Source organism: Podarcis gaigeae, assembly GCF_964106915.1.
Source record: "Podarcis gaigeae genome assembly, chromosome: 4".
Lineage (NCBI taxonomy): Eukaryota > Metazoa > Chordata > Lepidosauria > Squamata > Lacertidae > Podarcis > Podarcis gaigeae.
In genome coordinates this window covers 33,044,084-33,063,730 of record NC_139677.1, presented here as the reverse complement: position 1 = coordinate 33,063,730, position 19,647 = coordinate 33,044,084, and the positions used below count along the sequence as shown (strand labels likewise).

At 40.8% G+C, this 19,647-nt stretch overlaps 1 protein-coding gene across 6 annotated transcripts in view; it reads right to left on the bottom strand.

Annotated features, from left to right (window-relative positions):
* TBC1D8 (TBC1 domain family member 8) overlaps window positions 1-19,647 on the bottom strand; it is a 50,390-nt gene that overhangs the window by 7,459 nt on the left and 23,284 nt on the right. For all 6 annotated transcript variants that reach the window (XM_083735436.1, XM_083735435.1, XM_083735439.1 and 3 more), the window contains 9 exons: window positions 16,382-16,500; window positions 15,149-15,377; window positions 12,318-12,558; window positions 7,219-7,426; window positions 5,739-5,933; window positions 4,846-5,016; window positions 2,603-2,753; window positions 1,411-1,625; window positions 463-580 (listed from right to left, as the gene is read on the bottom strand). In XM_083735436.1, coding sequence (XP_083591562.1) covers window positions 463-580; window positions 1,411-1,625; window positions 2,603-2,753; window positions 4,846-5,016; window positions 5,739-5,933; window positions 7,219-7,426; window positions 12,318-12,558; window positions 15,149-15,377; window positions 16,382-16,500 — 1,647 coding nt within the window. The remainder of the gene's footprint in view (window positions 1-462; window positions 581-1,410; window positions 1,626-2,602; window positions 2,754-4,845; window positions 5,017-5,738; window positions 5,934-7,218; window positions 7,427-12,317; window positions 12,559-15,148; window positions 15,378-16,381; window positions 16,501-19,647) is intronic.

Below are 19,647 nucleotides of genomic sequence, written 5' to 3'. Positions count from 1 at the left end.
TACTATCTAAAATGACTGTCAAAAGAAAGTGGCAACAGGGGATTGATGCAATAAAAACAAAGCACAGTATTTTCCTCTGCTACACATACAATACGCAACCTAATCTCAACTATGAAAAATAAGCCATGGAGCCGTTTTTATAGTGCCCAATATAAAGAATCCATATAATGGATGCCCATATAATGCCCATATAAAAACTTCAAGAAAAGAAAGGGTTTAATATAGAACAGAGTTTATGTCACCAAATTCAGTTAACAGAAAATCTACAGGAGGGGTTGGGAACCTGTCCAGTTTTTGTTGCTGGACAAAAACTCCAATTATCCCTGAGCACTGGCTATGGGGACTGGAGTCCAACAACATCTAGAGAACCAACGTTTCCCAAGCCCTGATATACAGCGTGTTGACTGTTTTATTTCCCTGGGAATCAGTAAAGAGAGTAAGAAGCGAACAGGAGACTCTCACCTATCACCCTGTGATTAAAGTAATCTGGAAGCATCCTCTCGCACACAGCGACGAGCAACCAAAATGCTTCTTCCTCTTTGGCATATAGCAACAAAACAGAGGCTAAGATATTCATGGACTGTTAGAAAGTCAAAGAAGACAATTTTAGTTGCCGCGACACCTTTTAAAAACATGTAATGAGAGCTTAAAAAAAATAAAATCATTAGAACTGAAGTTAAATAACCCACGTAAAGGTTATGTACAGACATTTCCCTATCAAATTTGAAACCATACTGGACCCTGGTTAGCTTTGAAAAGGTGCTAGCAGTTTTATTGCTGCACCACTAGGAGCACAAAACTTATGGATATAGCTTTCAACCTACATAGCGAGGGACTTCTGTTAATTTAGTGTTTGTATAACAATGTAGGAGTAATGAAATAGACAACAAAAGCTTGCTCCAGAATTGAGTTCTCACTCTTTCACTACAAGCTTCTGAAAGTGACAAAAATATGGTGTGGGTCTCCTCAACTGTAACCTAAGATAAAATATCTCCTCAAGGCGAGGGGTCTTAGAGTTCAGCAACAGCATAGCTGCTTTCTAGCATCTCCATTTAACTGATCTCAGGATACAGAGCTGAGAAAAACCTTTGCTCAAAGCCACCTACAAACAGAAAGAACTCACAGACGCTGAGAGGCATTTCACAGGTAGTCTCTCTAATGGCCACATTGCTAATGAAGGGAAGAAATAAATGAAGCACAGCACAGTGGATCTATCTTAACTTGCACAGAGAGTAAGCTGTCCAATTACACTTCACATAGAAAGTGACACTGGGGAAACGGTGAGACAGAAGCTGTCGCCTTTTCTACTGACCACCCTCCTGCCTTAGTGCATCTCCCTTAACATGCTGAAGCCTGTGATTTTCGAAGGAGTTCATCTGCAAATTGGTGGCGTAACGGATCTTTCTTTACCTGGCAGTACCCAATTTTGGGGTTTCTGTGTGCGTAAGCTGTCAAAACTCTCCTCAATGCAGCTATGCCCGTTTCACTCTGGAAGGCAGGGTGCTCAGGTAACGAGCGATGCAAGTCACGTTCTATTTCCTCTGTTGCTATGCAACACATGCCCATGGACACCTCCACTAAGTTTTCATAGTAACCAGGGTGGGTATACAAATCTGTTGCAGCATCTGAAGAAGAGAAAAGCAAGAACTGAAAATTAGTTATGAATCCAAATATAATCTTAAAACTATGTTATTTGTCAAAGGAACAACTATGTGAAACTAGATACTGAATATCAAACATATTCCTAAATCAAAATTACTCAGGAACACACAACTACATTTTTGTAATATGAAACACTGTGCAGAAGAAGGAATGTGAGTTTGAAAATACTTCAATAACCTAACTTGCTATATATGGTAAAACTTGCTAATTTACATAAATATGGGGCCAGCAGTATAAGATTCTCTGTCTTAAATCCCATTTCAAATAGAAGGGTTTAATCGTGCAAGTGTTGCATATCTGAATCACAAACACGGTATCAGAGATTGTTATCTTATTCCAACAGTCCTGCTTTTAGCTTGTAGCAAAGGAAATGGCAGAGGAAGTCTTAAGCTTCTCATTTCAGTTTTTTGTGCCAAGTATAACATCTCAGCAATGTCTGCTGATATAAAGGCTATTATTTTGGTATAAAGACCTTTATTACTTACCATTTGTATGAAACAAATGGGTATAATTTAATTACCTATAGTCCTAAGTAGCTAGCAGCGAAACATTTCTCTCTCTATGGGCTATACCCAAATCACCTGGTTCTTTTCCATTACTAGAAAGTTAAATGGGGCCATAAATCTAGCCCATTTCCCTTTCTCACTTGCTTCTTTCCATGGTGAAATACAGTGGTACCTCGGGTTAAGTACTTAATTCGTTCCGGAGGTCCGTACTTAATCTGAAACTGTTCTTAACCTGAAGCACCACTTTAGCTAATGGGGCTTCCTGCTGCTGCCGTGCCGCCAGAGCACAATTTCTGTTCTCATCCTGAAGCAAAGTTCTTAACCTGAAGCACTATTTCTGGGTTAGCGGAGTCTGTAACCTGAAGCGTATGTAACCTGAGGTACCACTGTACCTGGCCAGGTTTCTTGGAAAAGTCACACCACAGAATTCTCACCTGAGAAAAAGAGCCACAGTTTGCCTCGTAAAGATTCTGGAATTCCCATAGCAACCAGTTTCCTGATTTTTTCTGTTCGGAACATACAGACAGTTCTGCCATACTCATCAAAGTGATCATTCCACAGGCTCTCTTTGATTTGCTCCCTAGACTGAAAGCCAAGAGAGGAATGTTAAATCCATCATATTTATACAAGCCATGATGCAATGGAATAGCCTCTCGTTCAGAGAAAGCTATTTGTTTGTAGTGATGGACAATGCAACAAAAAATACACTACAGAATGCTATTACAGTCCTGTATATTGGTCAATATTTATGCTGCTCCAAAGCAGCAGGAAGACAGCTGCAAATATGAATATCATCTGGAAAGCCTGTATGCGAGCCATTATCCAGTTATGCAACAGGGAAAGCAGAAAATTAAGAAATGTCTAATTTCCTTTAATACTTATATCCTGCTTTTTCCTTCTAGCAAGAAGTCTAGAACAGCTGGCAAAAAGTGCTAATTCATCAATTTTAAATATCAAAATTACAATCAATGTAGGAAAATCCTAGAATTGTAGAGTTGGAAGGGATCACAGGGGTCATCTAGTCCGACCCCCTGCAATGTGGGAATCTTTTGCCCACAATGGGGCTTGAACTTATGTCTCTGAGATTAAGAGTCTCATGCTCTACTGACTGAGCTATCATTCTAAACAATAAAAAATAGTTCAGTACAATAGCACAGGGAAAGTGAATATGCAGATGCTCATGAAGTCCAACCACAACTGGAGGACCACAAGTTCTCCATCCCAGCCATACCAGATTCACAGTGACAAACTAACATCATATTATTATTATTATTATTATTATTAGCCAGGCAGGGGGCCTTCTCTGTAGTGGTGCCTGTCCTGTGGAACACCCTCCCATCAGATGTCAAGGAAATAAGCAACTATCTTTCTTTTAAAAGACATCTGAAGGCAGCCCTGTTTAGGGAAGTTTTTAATGTTTCATGCTATATTGTGTTTTTGATATTCAGTTGGGAGCCACCCAGAGTGGCTGGGGAAATCCAGCCAGATGGGTGGGGTATTATTATTATTATTATTATTATTATTATTATTATTATTATACCGCCCTTCATCACAAGATTTCAGGGCAGTTCACAGGATACAAATACAAGGTAAAGCTGCTTTACTAAAGCACAAGTAAAACAAAAAACAATAACCACCCCTCCCACAAACACATTTAAAAGGCTGCAAAATATTACAAATACAAAATACAAGTTAACATATAACACTTAAGAACAATTTATATAAAACACAGCAGTAACATATCAATATTTAACTAACTAAACATCTCATGTAATCCAATAATAATTGTACAATTGTAGATATTGTTTTATTGCTTTTTAAGCTCACTGAATCATTTGCATTATATCTTATTTTTATCTTATTATACACCACTTTAGCAGCTTTCGACTGTGAAACAGTTTCTATGCAATCACAAACCATCTTATACAATTATGATGAAATGCACCAAAAGAAAAGTCAGAGCATCACACAGTCTCTTGGGACTATTTCCTACACTACATTTTTAAGACGCTATAATGAGAAGCTTTTATAACAACTCATTATCATATTCTCAACATAACCTGCATCTGTTTTGAGGAGGTATTAAATCATTCCTATGGAACAACTTGCAAAACCGCTTCTACAACTTGAATTTCAAAATGAAGAAATGGTCCTTGCTCAGATACAGACGGTATCTGCTCGAACCTATAACATTTCCTATGTACTGTAGGAAGTATATACTATATATGCTACAAAGGAATGGGCTAAGGAGAATAGATTGCAGAAGGAAAGAAGTCATTAATGTAAACAAAGGAAGGAAGGCCTCAGTCCTATAGTTCAGACAGATGTTTCTCTCTCTATCTTTGAAGAATTTCAGAATGCCACCTCCCAAATAATAATTAAAATGAAAGGTTCATCATCATTAACAACAACAATTAGATTTCTATATCGCCCTTCATCCGAGGATCACAATATGAACCCACAAAAATATAACATAGTAGCAAACAGAAGCAATAACCCACCCACCCCATTTAAAAGGCCATAGATTGTTTAATTAGCCAAAGACTTGGGGGGAGAGGAACGTTTTTGCCTGGCACCTAAATATATGTAATATTAATAGCATGCCAGATAATGCAAGGAGAGACTGTGAACAAGCTTTTCAAATGTCCCCAATAACTAAAATGGTGGTTTTACATACCATCCTAAAATCCAGACCATCTATTCCAGAAGGATGAAATGCTGAACTCAGGGCCTCTGCATTCAGCAGGTGTCTACTGCTGCTGTCATTTTCATTCCCGTTATTGCTTTGTGAAGCTACTATCCCCACGTTCCCAAGTTCATAATCGGCATGTGTTGAATGAGAATTTTGCTGCACAAGTAAAGGGGGGGGGGCAAACAGAATCAGTTTGAAAGCTTTATTGTGTAGATCAATAACAACAACTAAACATCTACTAAACTTGTTTATCAACTGACTTTCTCTGCTTTGGAATAAGAAGCACCTGAAGCCAGCTGAAAGCACATTAATAAAAGATCCCATGAACTGCCTCAAATCCATACACAAAATCCATAGCAAGTAAAAGGAATTTAATCCTCTAGTAAACGCAAGCCTGTCATGCCATCTCTTTAGATATATATTTCAACTATGCTCACTATACTTTTTTGCTCTTCTACACTATTTGGCAAATTAGATGTGAAACTAATTATGTAGATGATGAAAATATAAACTAAGGAGTGTTACAGCTATAAATTTACACAGAACTATAGTAAGTGCACACACAGGACTAAGCAGATGTCATGAGCGCAACGACCAACTTTTCTTCCTTATATCTCCAAAATATAATACCATCCTCTTTCCTCTAGCTAGAAGTGGATTACAAATCCGGGTGATCCTCCAGCTTTTTCCCTACGAGACCTGCATTTCTTATCTCTGAAGCCACATCGGGAAAGGGAACATGTTTAAACTTTTTTTTGTTACACCTTATCTTTAAAAAAATGAACCCATTTATAATACTAGTAAGCCTTTCTTCTAGTTTAAAAGGTACTAGCAAAATATACTGGGCATACAGCTGGAACAGGTTAGACATTTAATACCGTCTCTTTGCTTTTCAAATTTCTACGGAGCGATGTGTTGCTAGCCTTCACTTTCTTTAATCTTAGAAGCAGATTCTCCACCAGGGTATCTCTGTCCTTCAGCTCAATGAACTGGAAGGCCGTCTTGCTTTTTATGCTAATAATGATGGGATTGGGAAGAAGGCTAGTGTCCTCCATCTTCTCAATACTAGCCACCTGTTTAAAAAAAATGAACACAATATATATATATTCACATCAGAGATCTGCCCAAATGCCAATAAAATTGAAAACCTAGTATAAGGTACAGGGGAAAAAAAACAGCAAATATGTCTGTGCTGTTTGTTAATGGGTCAGGGAATGTAGGGGTGGAAACAAGAAAAACCTGTCTAAGGTAACTATTTTTTTATTTTGAAAATCTTGTGCTGTACATTCTTCCCATGTCAAGAACCCCCTCTAACTCAATATGCTTTTTATTTTTGAAGTAAACCAGAGAGGATCTGGTTGCCTTTGACATCACCAGTGTGAGAGTCAGTGTGGCGTAGTGGCTAGAGTTACCAGACCTAGGCCACAGGAGACCAGAGTTTGAATCCTCATTCAGTCATGACGTTCACTGGGTCAACCTTGGGCCAGTCACAGTTGCTCAACCTCACAGGGTTGTTGTGAGGATAAAATGGAGAGTGGGGGGAAGTTGTATACACCACCTTGGGCTCTTTGGATAAAAGGTGGGATATAAATAGAATAAACAAATAATGTACAAACTTGAATGTCTATGCTTTTCTTCAGGTAGGTTGTGATAAACTTTATGATGGGGAACACCAAGGTCTGCATCCAAAGGACCATCATACTGGTTCCATTGCCCAAGAGATCTTTAGACATAACAGCAAACCCTTTTTTTAAAACCCAGAAAAGTATGACAAATAATTTGATTCTGCACGAGGGTCTGCCTCTCAAAGGACGAAAGAACCCACTTGCCTAAGTACTCAGGAGTGCCTGAAGTAGCTCTTTATGTGTGTAAGGATCTAAGCAAGATCGCTTACCAGACTCCAAAGGTGCAAACCAGAAGAACTCCCTACCTTCATCCCCGCAAGCAGATTTTAGAAATCCCACTTCAACACATAAGCATGCATGGAAAGGGTAGGGAAAATTCACTGTGAGCATAGCAGATTGGCTAAAGATTGTTAGAGTGTAACTGGTTTGAATTAAGAATTTCTACAGCATCTTCACATTAGCTGGTGGCAAAGTTTGTTGTGAACACATTTTATAGAGCTGCACATCCATGATTAATATTGCTCAGTCGAGAGAAGCCAATTACTTTTTAATTGGCAGCCCTGGACTGATTGTTAAGTACCACATAACTGCTTAACATTACCTGAAGCATACGTGCAATGAGTTGATAAACAGCTTAGGATAAACAAATAGATAGAACTGTTTTCACATTTAAGTAAGCAGAAAGGTGGTTCATTAGAAGAATTATGGATTTTAAAAGCAACAAAAGACTAACCTCTACAAGTGGAATTAGAACATTACAGCAGCCATCTTCTTTGCTAGCAAAACAGATATAGCTATCTGAGGCAAACATCCTTCCAACTGTGTGACAGCGACTAAAGGGAGTCCACAGGGAACAATCTGCAACTTCGTGCAGCTTTTCCTTCTTTGGTAACCGGAAGAAAGCTCTGAAGTACTCATTCCGTGCTCTGAACTCAAGATCTCTTTTGAAAGAAGCAACAGAACAAAACGTTTTTCAAAGGCTGAAACTTAAAGCAACTTGATTTGCTTTCTTATTTAACAAAATTGCAGTAGGCCAGTTCACATGTCATGGTAAGCAATAATGCTCAACAACAGATTCCTTACCATGAGCAAGAAAGCATGCCGATAACCAGGGCTCGAATCTCACTTCCCCCACCCTTCTCCCCGTGATGTACTCAGAAGAAGCAAACCAGAAGCTTAATATTACATATGAACCAGCACTCATGGTTTGTTCCTACCAAAGAATGAATCTTTGCTTCCTTTCATGGTTGGTTTGGCGAGAGATAAACCAAGAGCACTGGTTGGCACTTAACACCACCCTAGTGTTCTGGGAGGAGAGGCGCGGCACAATTTGAGCAGCATGTATTAGCACACTTGCTCATTCACGGCAAGCTGTTGTTTGTTGAGTCTTATGTCCTGAGTAGAAGCAGTTTTTAAAAAAATCATTTCCATTAAGCTTCAGCTTCAACAGGCTAATGGCATTTTGCCCGCCTTCGGAAGATTCTCACTGGCATATTTACTGCAGTGGCAAATGAGATCCATTTCTATTAGCCAGGATTTGAATAACCTCATGTTGTATTCAACGCTGCAAGTGGGGCGCTCCACTCACGAAACTAGAGTTCCCCTTCACCTCCTCTCCCCATGCACCTGCAAAATCTGTCTCAAGGGTTCTCATGTGATAAGCAGGCACCTATGCGTATGCACACAAACCCCTTACCCTATATAAGCAACACAAGTATGGTATGGGTGCCTATGAATATACCAGTTTATCACTTAAGTTCTACAGTTCTCTTCATAGCACATTCTTTTTTTCCTCAAAACAGTTCGCTTTAAGGAAGAAATAGCTTCCTTCTCTGTTTCAGTAAAAGAATGCAAAGTGTGGGCTAAAGAATCTAAGGAGTGCCTTCTGGCATCTGTGCTTCATTTGACAACAGAAATCCATCAACTCCCCCTGCTCAAGTAGTTTTAAGAATTTAGAATGCCTTTTTCATTTGTGACAACAGCTTAATAAAACAGCTTGGTGGGCCATTTTGCTTAGTACAGAGGACAGTTTTGCAACTATTTCAAAATCCAGAACAGATAGGGTTGCCATATTTTAAACAGTGAAAATCCACAGATTGATTGAATGATTTGCCAAAGTTGTTTAGTTTGGGGGGGGGGGAGCAAAAAAAAAATGCTGTTTTTGAGCTAACTTTATGGGAAAACGGCAAAAACAGCACTGCCGACATGGGCTGCCGTATGTCCAGATTTTCCTGGACATTTCCCCAATTTCTACCTGGACACTGCTGCCAACTGCGGTATTCCAGATACATCTGGGAAAATTTGGATGTATGGCAACCCTAGAACAGACTAGCTGGGCTTCTGAAGCAAGTCAGAAAGTTTTTATTTTGTTTAAAGACAAGCAACAGAAAACTGTACTCAAAGGAAGAAAAGATTCTGTTTACAGTCAAAGTTTCCTCACAAGAAAAATAATAATCACCTGACAAAGTCCACTAACAATCTGCTAGTATGACTAAGTGTTGCATTGGCTCAGCACAAAAATATTTTTCCATTCTGCCCAAAACAGAGTTGAATCAGTGACATCTCCAGTTCGTTTTGTAGAAGCCTCTTTGCCAGTATCTATATGAAGGGTAGGTGAACTACTCTCCCACAAAAATAGTTTCTAAAATGCTTGTTCTTCGAAAGACAACAGATATCACAGTATACTTTGTACAATCACAGTATATATTAAGCTTTAAATATGTGTATAAAATACACCTATATAGTACTTTTTAAATTTAGGGCTTTATAGCAGAGTTGAGCTGTTAGATGCCACTCATGCTCAGTGTAAATGAAGAGATTTTGTTACACTTTATGGGAGAGTTGTGACGACTTCCCATTTTTAAAATTCTATTTTGTGCATTTAAATACAGCATTAGCAGTATGCATTGAACAAGGAGGAAATACAGAGAATAGCTGACCAAAAAAATTTATATCACCGACTGCTGAGTGGCTAAAGTGTAGCACAAACTAAAGTGTAGCACAACACAAACCAGAGCCTTGCACTGGGGTGGCATTTCCAACAGGCTCTCAGTATTTCAGAAAGACATGGTCCCTACATCTGTTGGGAGGGCCATCCCTCCATTTGTGCTGAGCTACATAGGTGTGCATAGGACTTCTAAAGTGCAGCATGGCTGCAGCGATTATCTCTCTCCCTGCTCTTCAAGTCAAACTTGATGGTGATGGAACTTGCAGTGCGCCATGGAATGAGGTGTAAGGGGCTTTGGTGGGAAGGGGAAATCAGCAAAAATCAGAGACGACTTCTTGCATAAGTGGAAGTGCCTTCCACTCACGCAAGGAGTGAACATCTCTGTATTTAAGGCATTGCTTTTAAAAAGACTTTATGTGGTTCAATATGAGAGAGACCTGCTCTATTATAAGGAATGTGCTTATTTTTGTACTCTTTGAAAAAGCTGCAGCAGCTGGAAATGTGTTGGGCCAACAGAAAGAAGTAATCCTTTATAGCAACTTTACTTAATTCCATAATTCTTTGTCCACTCTGTAAACCTTTGCTTGAAATTTCCTTCTAAGCAAGAAATCAATTTGAAAGCTTTAAGTGTGGTCCCACACAATAGCTATAAAGGAAGAAAATGTGTTGGGCTGCAAAGAGCAAACAAAACAGAATAATAATCCTCAGTACTAAAACGTTTAAGAACCACAGGTATGTGACATAAATAGTATAACATATAAAGAATTCTGAAGTTTAAGATGGCATTTTGTTTAATACCATATAAACGAAGAAATTCATGCTGCAGATTTTCAAAACCATTCTAACTTATTCTGAACACAGAATTTCAATGAGGAAAGGTAGACTTTGGAGAAAGTCCAGCTGTGCCCCCAAACTGCTGCTTTTAATACAGGACTCCTTAGAGTGTGGTTGCCTACTGCACTAATTATACACACTAAGAAAATCCAGGCAAGATTATAAGAAAGCAGCTGCTCAATCATGCAATTCAAACCAGAAAATGTTCATTATAAGTTGCAATATCACATAATGTAGCAAAATAAAATGTACAAGCAGTATCACATATGTAGCAAAATATAATAAACAACGTTTTTGTGCTTTCCACATTCTGGGCAAACAGTCACACAGAGTCCATTAATAAGAGGACGTTTTAAAACACTCATATTAAGAAGATCTTATGTCTGGGTACTGTTGAAAGCATTTCGGGGCATTTAAAATAAAGAGCTTTTGTGGTTATGCAATACTTCAATCTCTCTTTGCTTTTGGGAGCAAATGCTGGTTAATTCTTCTGTAATTCACTGCCTGAGCATTATCCTTTATTAACCTAGGAGTGGGGAACCTGTGGCCCTTCAGATTTTGATCGACCACAACTCCCATCATCCTTGTCCATTGGTCATGCTGGCTGCTGCTCAGGGTTCAGCGATCTCTGGAGGGTTGCAGGTTCTCCATCTCTGCTTTAGCGAAAGTTGGCTGGAAATCTCATCTCTTCCCAAATGATGAACTACAGGGAAACACACAACTGGAATAAATCCAGACATATCCCACTCCAAATGGAACCACTGTTTCCATTCGTGGATGGGACCCTGATTCAGTGGAGGTTGTTGCAGATGGAAGTGGGAGGAGGCATTTTCTAGCACCCTCCTTCCCCCTCCAAATCCATGTGCCATTTATCCACTTTGTTCTGGAGGGTCTTCAAACCATCCAAAGCAGATCTGGGGAGGCATCTGGGGTTGGGGGAAGGAAGAGTTGCTGAAAATTGTCTCCCCATTCTTCTGTCCCAGGGTGCATGGAATCAGCAGAGTTCTGCCAAATCAAGCCTGGATTCAACTCAATATATTTCTTACTTTTTCTTTCTTTCTTTTTAAAGGAAAATGTACCGGCAAGGCAAGATATTATACTACATAATGGGGGAAATGTGTTTGCTTTGGCGGAGCTACCTTTGAAGGTGACTCGGAAACTACAACTAATGCAGAATGCAGCTGGGAGTGGCTGCCGGGACCATATAACACAAGGCCTAAAGGATCTACACTGGTTCCCAGTACATTTACAAGCACAATTCAAAGTGTTGGTGACCTTTAAAGTCCTTAACGGCTTTGGACCTGCATACCTGAAGGAGCGTCTCCACCCCCATCGTTCAGCCCGGACACTGAGGTCCAGCTTCGAGGGTCTTCTGCCGGTTCCCTCACTGCGAGAAGTGAGGTTACAGGCAACCAGGCAGAGGGCCTTCTCAGTAGTGGCGTCCGCCCTGTGGAACACCCTCCCATCAGATATCAAGGAATTAAAAAACTACCTGACTTTTAGAAGACATCTGAAAGCAGCCCTGTACAGAGAGGTTTTTTAATGGTTGATGTTTTGCTGTGTTTTAATGTGTTGGAAACTGCCCAGAGTGGCTGGGGCAACCCAGTGAGATGGGCAGCATATAAAAAAATTACTACTACTATTATTACTGTTATTATTGCTTCAAAATAAATGCAGTGTGTGAAGTTGTACAACAAGGCATTACTCAGCGCAGATCTTGCACAAATTAAGACTCCCCTTTAATCCAATAATGCTGGCATGTGGCCTCCAGGAGACTGTCCACAACAAAATGTGACCATTGGGCTGAAAAAGCTTGTGTGTCTTCCTGCATTACAGAGAAATGCTAAAGATGTGACTGGTTCTGAATAATACCACAAGGGTCACAGGACTTACTTGATTGAAGTTATTTTTGTATTTTGTTCCCCGCTCTTTCCCAGGTAGATTTGCTCTTTATTTAGACTTCATGACACAAAGGTAGTAGTGGAGTGGGTCGTGGTGGAATACTACTTAAAATATGAGACCCCTTCAACAAAAACAATGTCACTATTTACCTCTTGGTGATCAGAGTAGGATCTTGCAAACCTGGATCCAGTTCAAAGACCTCATTATCCAGTAGCCTGCGGAGAGTTACATCTGCCAACTGTTCCATTATCCTGAATGCTTCATCAATATTAAGGAACATAGAGAAATCACGTTCTTTACTTTGAGTGGTGATGCGGATAATGTCAGTCATCAAGATATTGGAGGTTCTTTCCAACTTCTGGACATCAACCCAGGGAATGATAAGTTTTACTGCCACCATGGAAACACAAAAAAGATCTATTGAAGTAAACATCAGAATCCAGCAATTTATGTCTCCCACACATACATATATACACACAGTTTCTCTACATATCTTCTTCAAAGTAAATTCATGCTGGATTCAGTGATACTTTGTTCCAAGTAAGTATATATAAGATTGCCGCAATAATAACAACAAGAACAACAACAATTTTATTATCTATACCTTGGCTATCTGGCCTGGTTTCCCCAGCCACTCTGGATGGTTTACAACATATCTAAAAACATCAATCCTTAAAAACGTCCCTAAACAGGGTGTCCCTAAAGGAAGTAAAAATTCATGTTGGGTATTTTCTCCTCACTTTCGTTTATTCTAAACAGTCAGTAAAACAGTATTAATCCAAGCAGGCCATATGCAGATAATTCCATGCGAGGACTGGCACACTTACAATATGGCAGTCACCTCAGGCTTCAGATCAAGGCCTGACTAGTATGCCGCTCTGCAGCCATGCCACCTCCTCTGCACAAGCTCCCCCAACCACTGTGAGCCACTCGACCATGCCAGGGCTTCCCTGGGCTGCCTCCAAGTAGCAACAGTGGAAAAGGAGGAGGCAGCAGGTGGTGGGGAGCTGATGAAGCGACTGACAAGCCACCAGAGGCTTTTGCTTCAAGCGGCAAAATATTCGCCCTGCTCCATGGCAATTAAATCTACAGCCCCTGTAGGCAGAATTTTAGGTAACTTTATACAATGTAGTTAAAAAGCTAAACTGGGCCATGGGTGCCAACAGAAGGACGTTGCAATGCACAAAAATCCATTCTGTTTCTGGTGAACCCATGTTAAGAGTAGGCTTAGAATGTGAAAGGCTGCTTTGGTAAATGAGGAGAAATGATAAAAGAACAAAAACATCTGCAAGGACTAACTGTACTTCTGTCAAAAACCATGGATGCATAGATTTATCTTTCAGGAGATTTAATGAGCAGTAATGCAAATTGGATGATTCCTTATAGTCACAAGGCTTCAGTATGATACAAAGTTATATTCTTCAGCCTAACAAGGATAATGAATCCTTTGTGGCAAGTCTGTGCGAAGCTGCCGTAAGATAAAACAAGGGACAACGTCTATCATACAAATTTGGCTACAATCACCATCAGCTTTTTTAATGTATGCAGTAATGTTTCTTACCTTAAAAACTTAGGAGATACAGTTAAATGAGTTTTACAAACAGTTTTCAACTAGAAAAGAATGAGCAAGCCCCAGGTCACCTCACCAGAAATTCTATGTCTCAGGCTTGGAAGATGATCCCATCCCCTTACCACCAGTCCTACTCCTTGTCCTAAAATCAACATACTGATTTTAGACACCAAATCTAGAGTGAGTTTCCCTCCTTATCTATACATACTTGAGAAGGAGAAATTACAGCTGATCATATATAATACTGACTTCTGGGGAAATTCTTTTAATTTATTTTGATAGTAACAGACACTGCTTTTTTCTGGGGGGACACAGGGATACACATACCCCATAACATTTAGTTTGGCCTCATTGAGGGGCAGTATTTCAATATGAGTAGGAAAATGAGAGTACCCCTAAACATTTTTTAAAAGAAAAAAGTACTGGTAACAGATACAAAATGTATTCACATATTTTTAGTTTACCCCTTTAAGTCTTTAAATGTAGGACAACATTTTAAACTACACAACATCAACTGGAAATTAAGAATATAATGTTTCTAACCATGAACTGTAACCAAGGTTTCTTCTTGGTTTACACAGCTTGTGGTTTGTCTGGATTCAAACAAACCACAAACCCACATTCAGACAACACACTAAGCCTTGGCTCACAGCAGTGCAGCAGCAGGACCAGAAGAGCAAAACAGCCACAATTTTCTTCCCAGGAACCCACAACTTGTGTCTTCATGAGAAGCCATAGTTTGGTCTAGTGACACATGCAACCTGAGCCTTAATTTACAAGGATAAGCAGAAAGTTCCCTGGTGGTTTGCTGTGTGTGTATACATGTGTGCAAGTAGACAGAAATATGTGCACAAGTGTGTGTACATACACACACATCCCAGTACAAGGAAATGCTCCTCTTTGATTCACAAGCATTCTTTTTTGCTTTAATCATGTTATAATGACTTTACAAATATGTTTGCTTGACATTATTTAAAACAGGATCAGAAAAATGCATGGAGGATAAGTCCACCAAAGGCTACTAGCCATGACAGATATTTTCTATCTTCACTGCCAGAGGCAGTATGCTTTTGAATACCCGTTGCTAGGAATTGCAAGTGGGTTATGTGGGTTCCCATAAGCATCTGGTTAGCCAGTGTGAGAACGCAATGCTGGACTGGATGGGCCTTTGGTCTGATCCAGCACAGCTACTGTTATATTCTTGTCCTGAATACCCAAAGTAAGAGTAGGTTACAAATGCAAATAAATGGTCTCTTATGAAAATGTGCCTACTTAAAATAGAGCTGGTAATCTCTGATTTAGCCAAAGGATGAAATAACTACACTTTTAACTTCTTCCTTAGGGAAACCAATTCAGCAGTTTGAAAAGCAAGCATACAAATCAGTGAGATGCATTATTGCTCATACTTACATTCCTTGCCGAGAAAGAAGGAATAGAAACAGAGGTGATTGATGCTGAGATAAAGCCATCCCTGCCGAGGAACTTTGCCCTTCCAGCAGCAGCATGAGTAAAAGGTTATCAGTTTCTCTGCCTCGGGGAAGTTAAATCTGGTCTCAAATTTCACTAGTGCTTCTCTGAACTTCTCAGGCTCCTCTTCCTGCTCAGCTAGCTTACTGCTGGTTTCTTCTGCTATTAATGCCTAGGTCAATGGCAAATTAATGCATTAGAGGAGAAACTGAAGTGACCACATGCAACTTAATAGTTACAAGCAACTAAATGATTTACAAGATTTGCTATTCAACTTAATAGCTTACATTACATATTTAATAGCAACTAATAAATTAAAACTTGGTATTTGTATAGTGCTTTAAAGCAGGGGTGGTTAATTTTTGGCCACCCCACTGTTGGTGGACTTCAACTCCCATCATCCCTGAGTACTGGCTGGGCATGATGGGAGAAGGAGTACAACAACATGCGAGGACAACAAGTTTCCCATCCTTTAGAACAGGGTTTTCCAAATCTGGGTCTCTAGCTGTTTTGGGACTACAACTCTCACCACCCCCAGCTACTAGGACCAATGGTCAGGGATGATGGGAACTGTAGTCCAAAAACAGCTGGAGACCCAAGTTTAGGAAATCCTGTTTGGGAAACATTCAAGGTACAATTTCAATCATCCTGAAATTAAGTTGGTATTATCATCATAATACTCAAGAATGCAAAGCCACAATTCCTTAAGTGTAGAGTCTGATCATATACCAAATGGCTAATATGTTTCTGCTCCAAGAAATACCCTAGGGCAGGGGTAGGCAACCTAAGCCCCATGGGCCACAAGCGGCCCACGGGGGTCATTTAACCAGTCCACGAGCTGCCCCCGAACCGCACCGCCCGCTTGATGAGTCCCTGCCTGCTGCACTGAACCGGTGCAGCGCGGCACGGGGACTTGATTCCGCGGTGTCGGAAATCACATCTGTGCATGCTCAGACACTGAAAATCGCAGATGCAGGCGCTGGAAATTGTGTCTGCACAGACGCTGGAAATTGTGCCCATGTGCGCTCACGATCCATCCCAAGGAGGGATCTCTGCTGGAGTGAACCGGCCCAGGCAAGGTAAACCTTGCCGACCCCTGCCCTAGGGGAATAGATGTCTCTGCTCCTCAATACTGTTTTGCCCCTTATAAAACAAGTGGAAAGAATGAAGGCCTACCTTTATTTTACCTCTGACAAAGCTAACAATATCTTCTTTATTATCAAATACAGACAAGGTGTGGAGTAGGTTTTGTTCCAGCCACTCCCAGTGATGATTTATTTCCTCGGTTGTGGCACCTGACATAAGAAAGGAAGAGAGGGGAGAACTGAGCAAGATACCAAATGTGGCAAGGAAAGTTTTCAAATTCAAAAGGAAAAATAACACAAAAGTATATTGAAAGTGAGTGTTGTACAAACAAATTCAGACCAATCCAAGAATCTGCAGTAACATACAAACTTTAGTAACAAACTGCCCATGACTTTTTCTGTTTTAGTAGTTTAATGCCTGCTTCAATAGCCCTTTGTAGATGCATACCACTATTGAATGCAATTGGGGCAGCAGAACCTGTTATTTCACTTCTGAAGGTAGTCTCTGTTATGGTGAATTACTGTGGTATTTCTTCGGTTATTGTGACCTTTCATTACTGCGGTATTTTTTAAGCAGCAATATAAAAGCACTGAAATATTACCTGACTACCCAATCCATCAGGTAGACATAATTAAGGGATGGGTTCCTCGTAAAGACATTTTGAAGATGAAGCAACTTGGGTTATTTGACACCTGCCAAATCAGACCAAAAGCCTATCCTACTCCAGCATCCTGTTCCCCACTGTGTCCAGCCAGATGGCTCTAGGAATCTCACAAGCAAGACATGAGGGCAACAGCCCTTTCCTGGTGCTGCTCCCCAGCAACCGTCAGAGCAAAACACGAGGTATTGCTGAGGCACTATCTGCCAAGTTGACTCCAGACTCTTATTTACCGAAGTCTGGTCTATGGCTATGGCAGACTAAAGGGCAGAACAGACATATAATATTATGCTGAAAAAGGAACAGGCACTGAATACCATTTTGAGTGCTTGCCACATGATAACTGGAATGCCACACGAAGCCTCCCCGCAAGTAAATGCAGAACAAAACTAACATGTTAGGAACTAATGTTATAGCCTGGGTCACTTTGTGTTGTGCTCATTTTCTACTTGCAAGGATATTTTCACGTAGGGGAGCATTCTGCAATGGTACAGTCCAATCTGCCACCACATTCTGCTATATGGGTAGGAAAGCCTTCCTACCCATACGGCAAGTAGAAAATGAGCACAACACGAAGTGACACAGACAGAGACAGAGAGCAATAGAAAATGAATGCAAGAGCAAGATTACTACAAAGCAAACAACCATCCACCTACTTGCAGAGAATAAGTAAGGCTACAATCCTGTAGACATGGCAATAGATCCCACTAAATACAGTGGGATACAAACACCTAAAGTACCGTATTTTTCGCTCTATAACACGCACCCGACCATAACACGCACATAGTTTTTAGAGGAGGAAAACAAGAAAAAAATATTCTAAATGAAACAGTGGATGTATGATTTTTGTGGTTCATGCTGTGGCCACAGACATGTGATCTGACAGTGAGTTTGGAGTAGCCCAATGCAAAAATCCTGAGGATCTATGTGGATCCATGCTTTGTAACCACATTTTTGCACCACTGTGACCCTAGGCAACAGTGGGTGCGTGATTTTTTTGGTGCAAGATGTAGCCACGGGACATGCTATGTGATCTGATGGTGAATTTGGGGTGACCCAATGCAAAAATCCTGAGGATCCATGTGGATCCGTGCTTTGTAACCACGTTTTTGCACCACTGTGACCCTAGGCAACAGTGGGTGCGTGATTTTTTTGGTGCAAGATGTAGCCATGAACATGCTATGTGATCTGATGGTGAATTTGGGGTGACCCAATGCAAAAATCCTGAGGATCCATGTGGATCCGTGCTTTGTAACCACGTTTTTGCACCATTGTGGCCCCAGGCCACAGTGGGTGCGTGATTTTTTTGGTGCAGGCTGTAGCCATGGACATGCTATGTTATCTGATGGTGAATTTGGGGTGACCCAGTTCAAAGATCCTGTGGATCCATGCTTTGTAACCACGTTTTTGCACCATTGCAGCCCCAGGCAACAGTGGGTGCGTGATTTTCCATGTGGATCCGTGCTTTGTCACCACGTTTTAAATGGGGAGGGAAGGAAAAACACAGAAGGGACAAGAAGCACAAGAGGGGTGTGCAGAGAAGCAGCTGGCTAAGAATGCAGGGGAGGAGTTTAACGGGGTGGGGGGGAGGAAAGGAAGGCAAAAGTCCCCCCCCCCAAGCCAGCCCTCTCTCTCTCTCTCTCCCACCTGCATGTTTTTCGGCTGCCTGCGAGTCCCTAGAGCACGGAGAGGAGGAGGTGGTGGGCTGGAGCCTGCACGCAGTGTGACTAGGAAAGAATTAGAAGGAAGGACTCGATCCTTTCCTTAACCCTCTGCTTGCCAGGAGGGCAGGGGATTCCCTGCTCTTTGTTGAGTTTGAGCAAACGCAGCAACAGAAGCGGGAGGGCAGTAAGACCCTGAGGCAGAATGCAGGAAAGCAGCAGCTTCCGCCTTCCCTCCGCCCACCCGCCAGATCTTATTTTTGCCTGATTTTTGCCCCTGCGCTCCAGCGAGTCAGCTCCAGGGACCACACATTCGCTCAATAACACGCGCAGACATTTCCCCTTACTTTTTAGGAGAAAAAATCTGCGTGTTATAGAGCGAAATTTACGGTACCTAAAGTACTGTGTTGTGAATTAGCTGGATTACAGGAAGAGGAGGAAGTAACAGTCACCCTTTCCAGACCATTACCCCAAGTGACAGAGGAAAAAGAGAACATCTGAGGATGGTAGGGGGACAGGTAAACATAATCAGACCCAAGTACTGCAACCATTAAAGATACTGCACGTTGCCTCACACAGCAGAGATGATAAATATAGTTAAATATTTTTCCACTTTCCTCTGGTAGGTTTCCCACAGAGAATGCCAATTGCAAGGGAAACTTTCCAAGAGTTAACTTCCTCAACAGGAAGACCTCGTGATGGCTCTTGATAAACACTATTAATCAAGATAACTCCTGCTCAAACACATGCACACACACAAAAACATTAGTATTAAAAATGGCATTTGATAGCTTGCTTTTTTTTGTTTTTTACAAAAGCTTGCATAGCATTGTTAGAAGCTGTGGAGCTGTATCTGACCAATGTTGAACTCAGTAACAAAACAAACAGAACTGCTGCCTCTTACAACACCTTTATATGAAAGAGAAGAGATGGAAGCAGAAAGCTTTCCCACGGAAGTATTTATACATGTATTGATTATGCTTTTATTCCTTAGTATGGGGAAGAATAAGGGGTAGGTAGGAAGGCCCTTATACAAA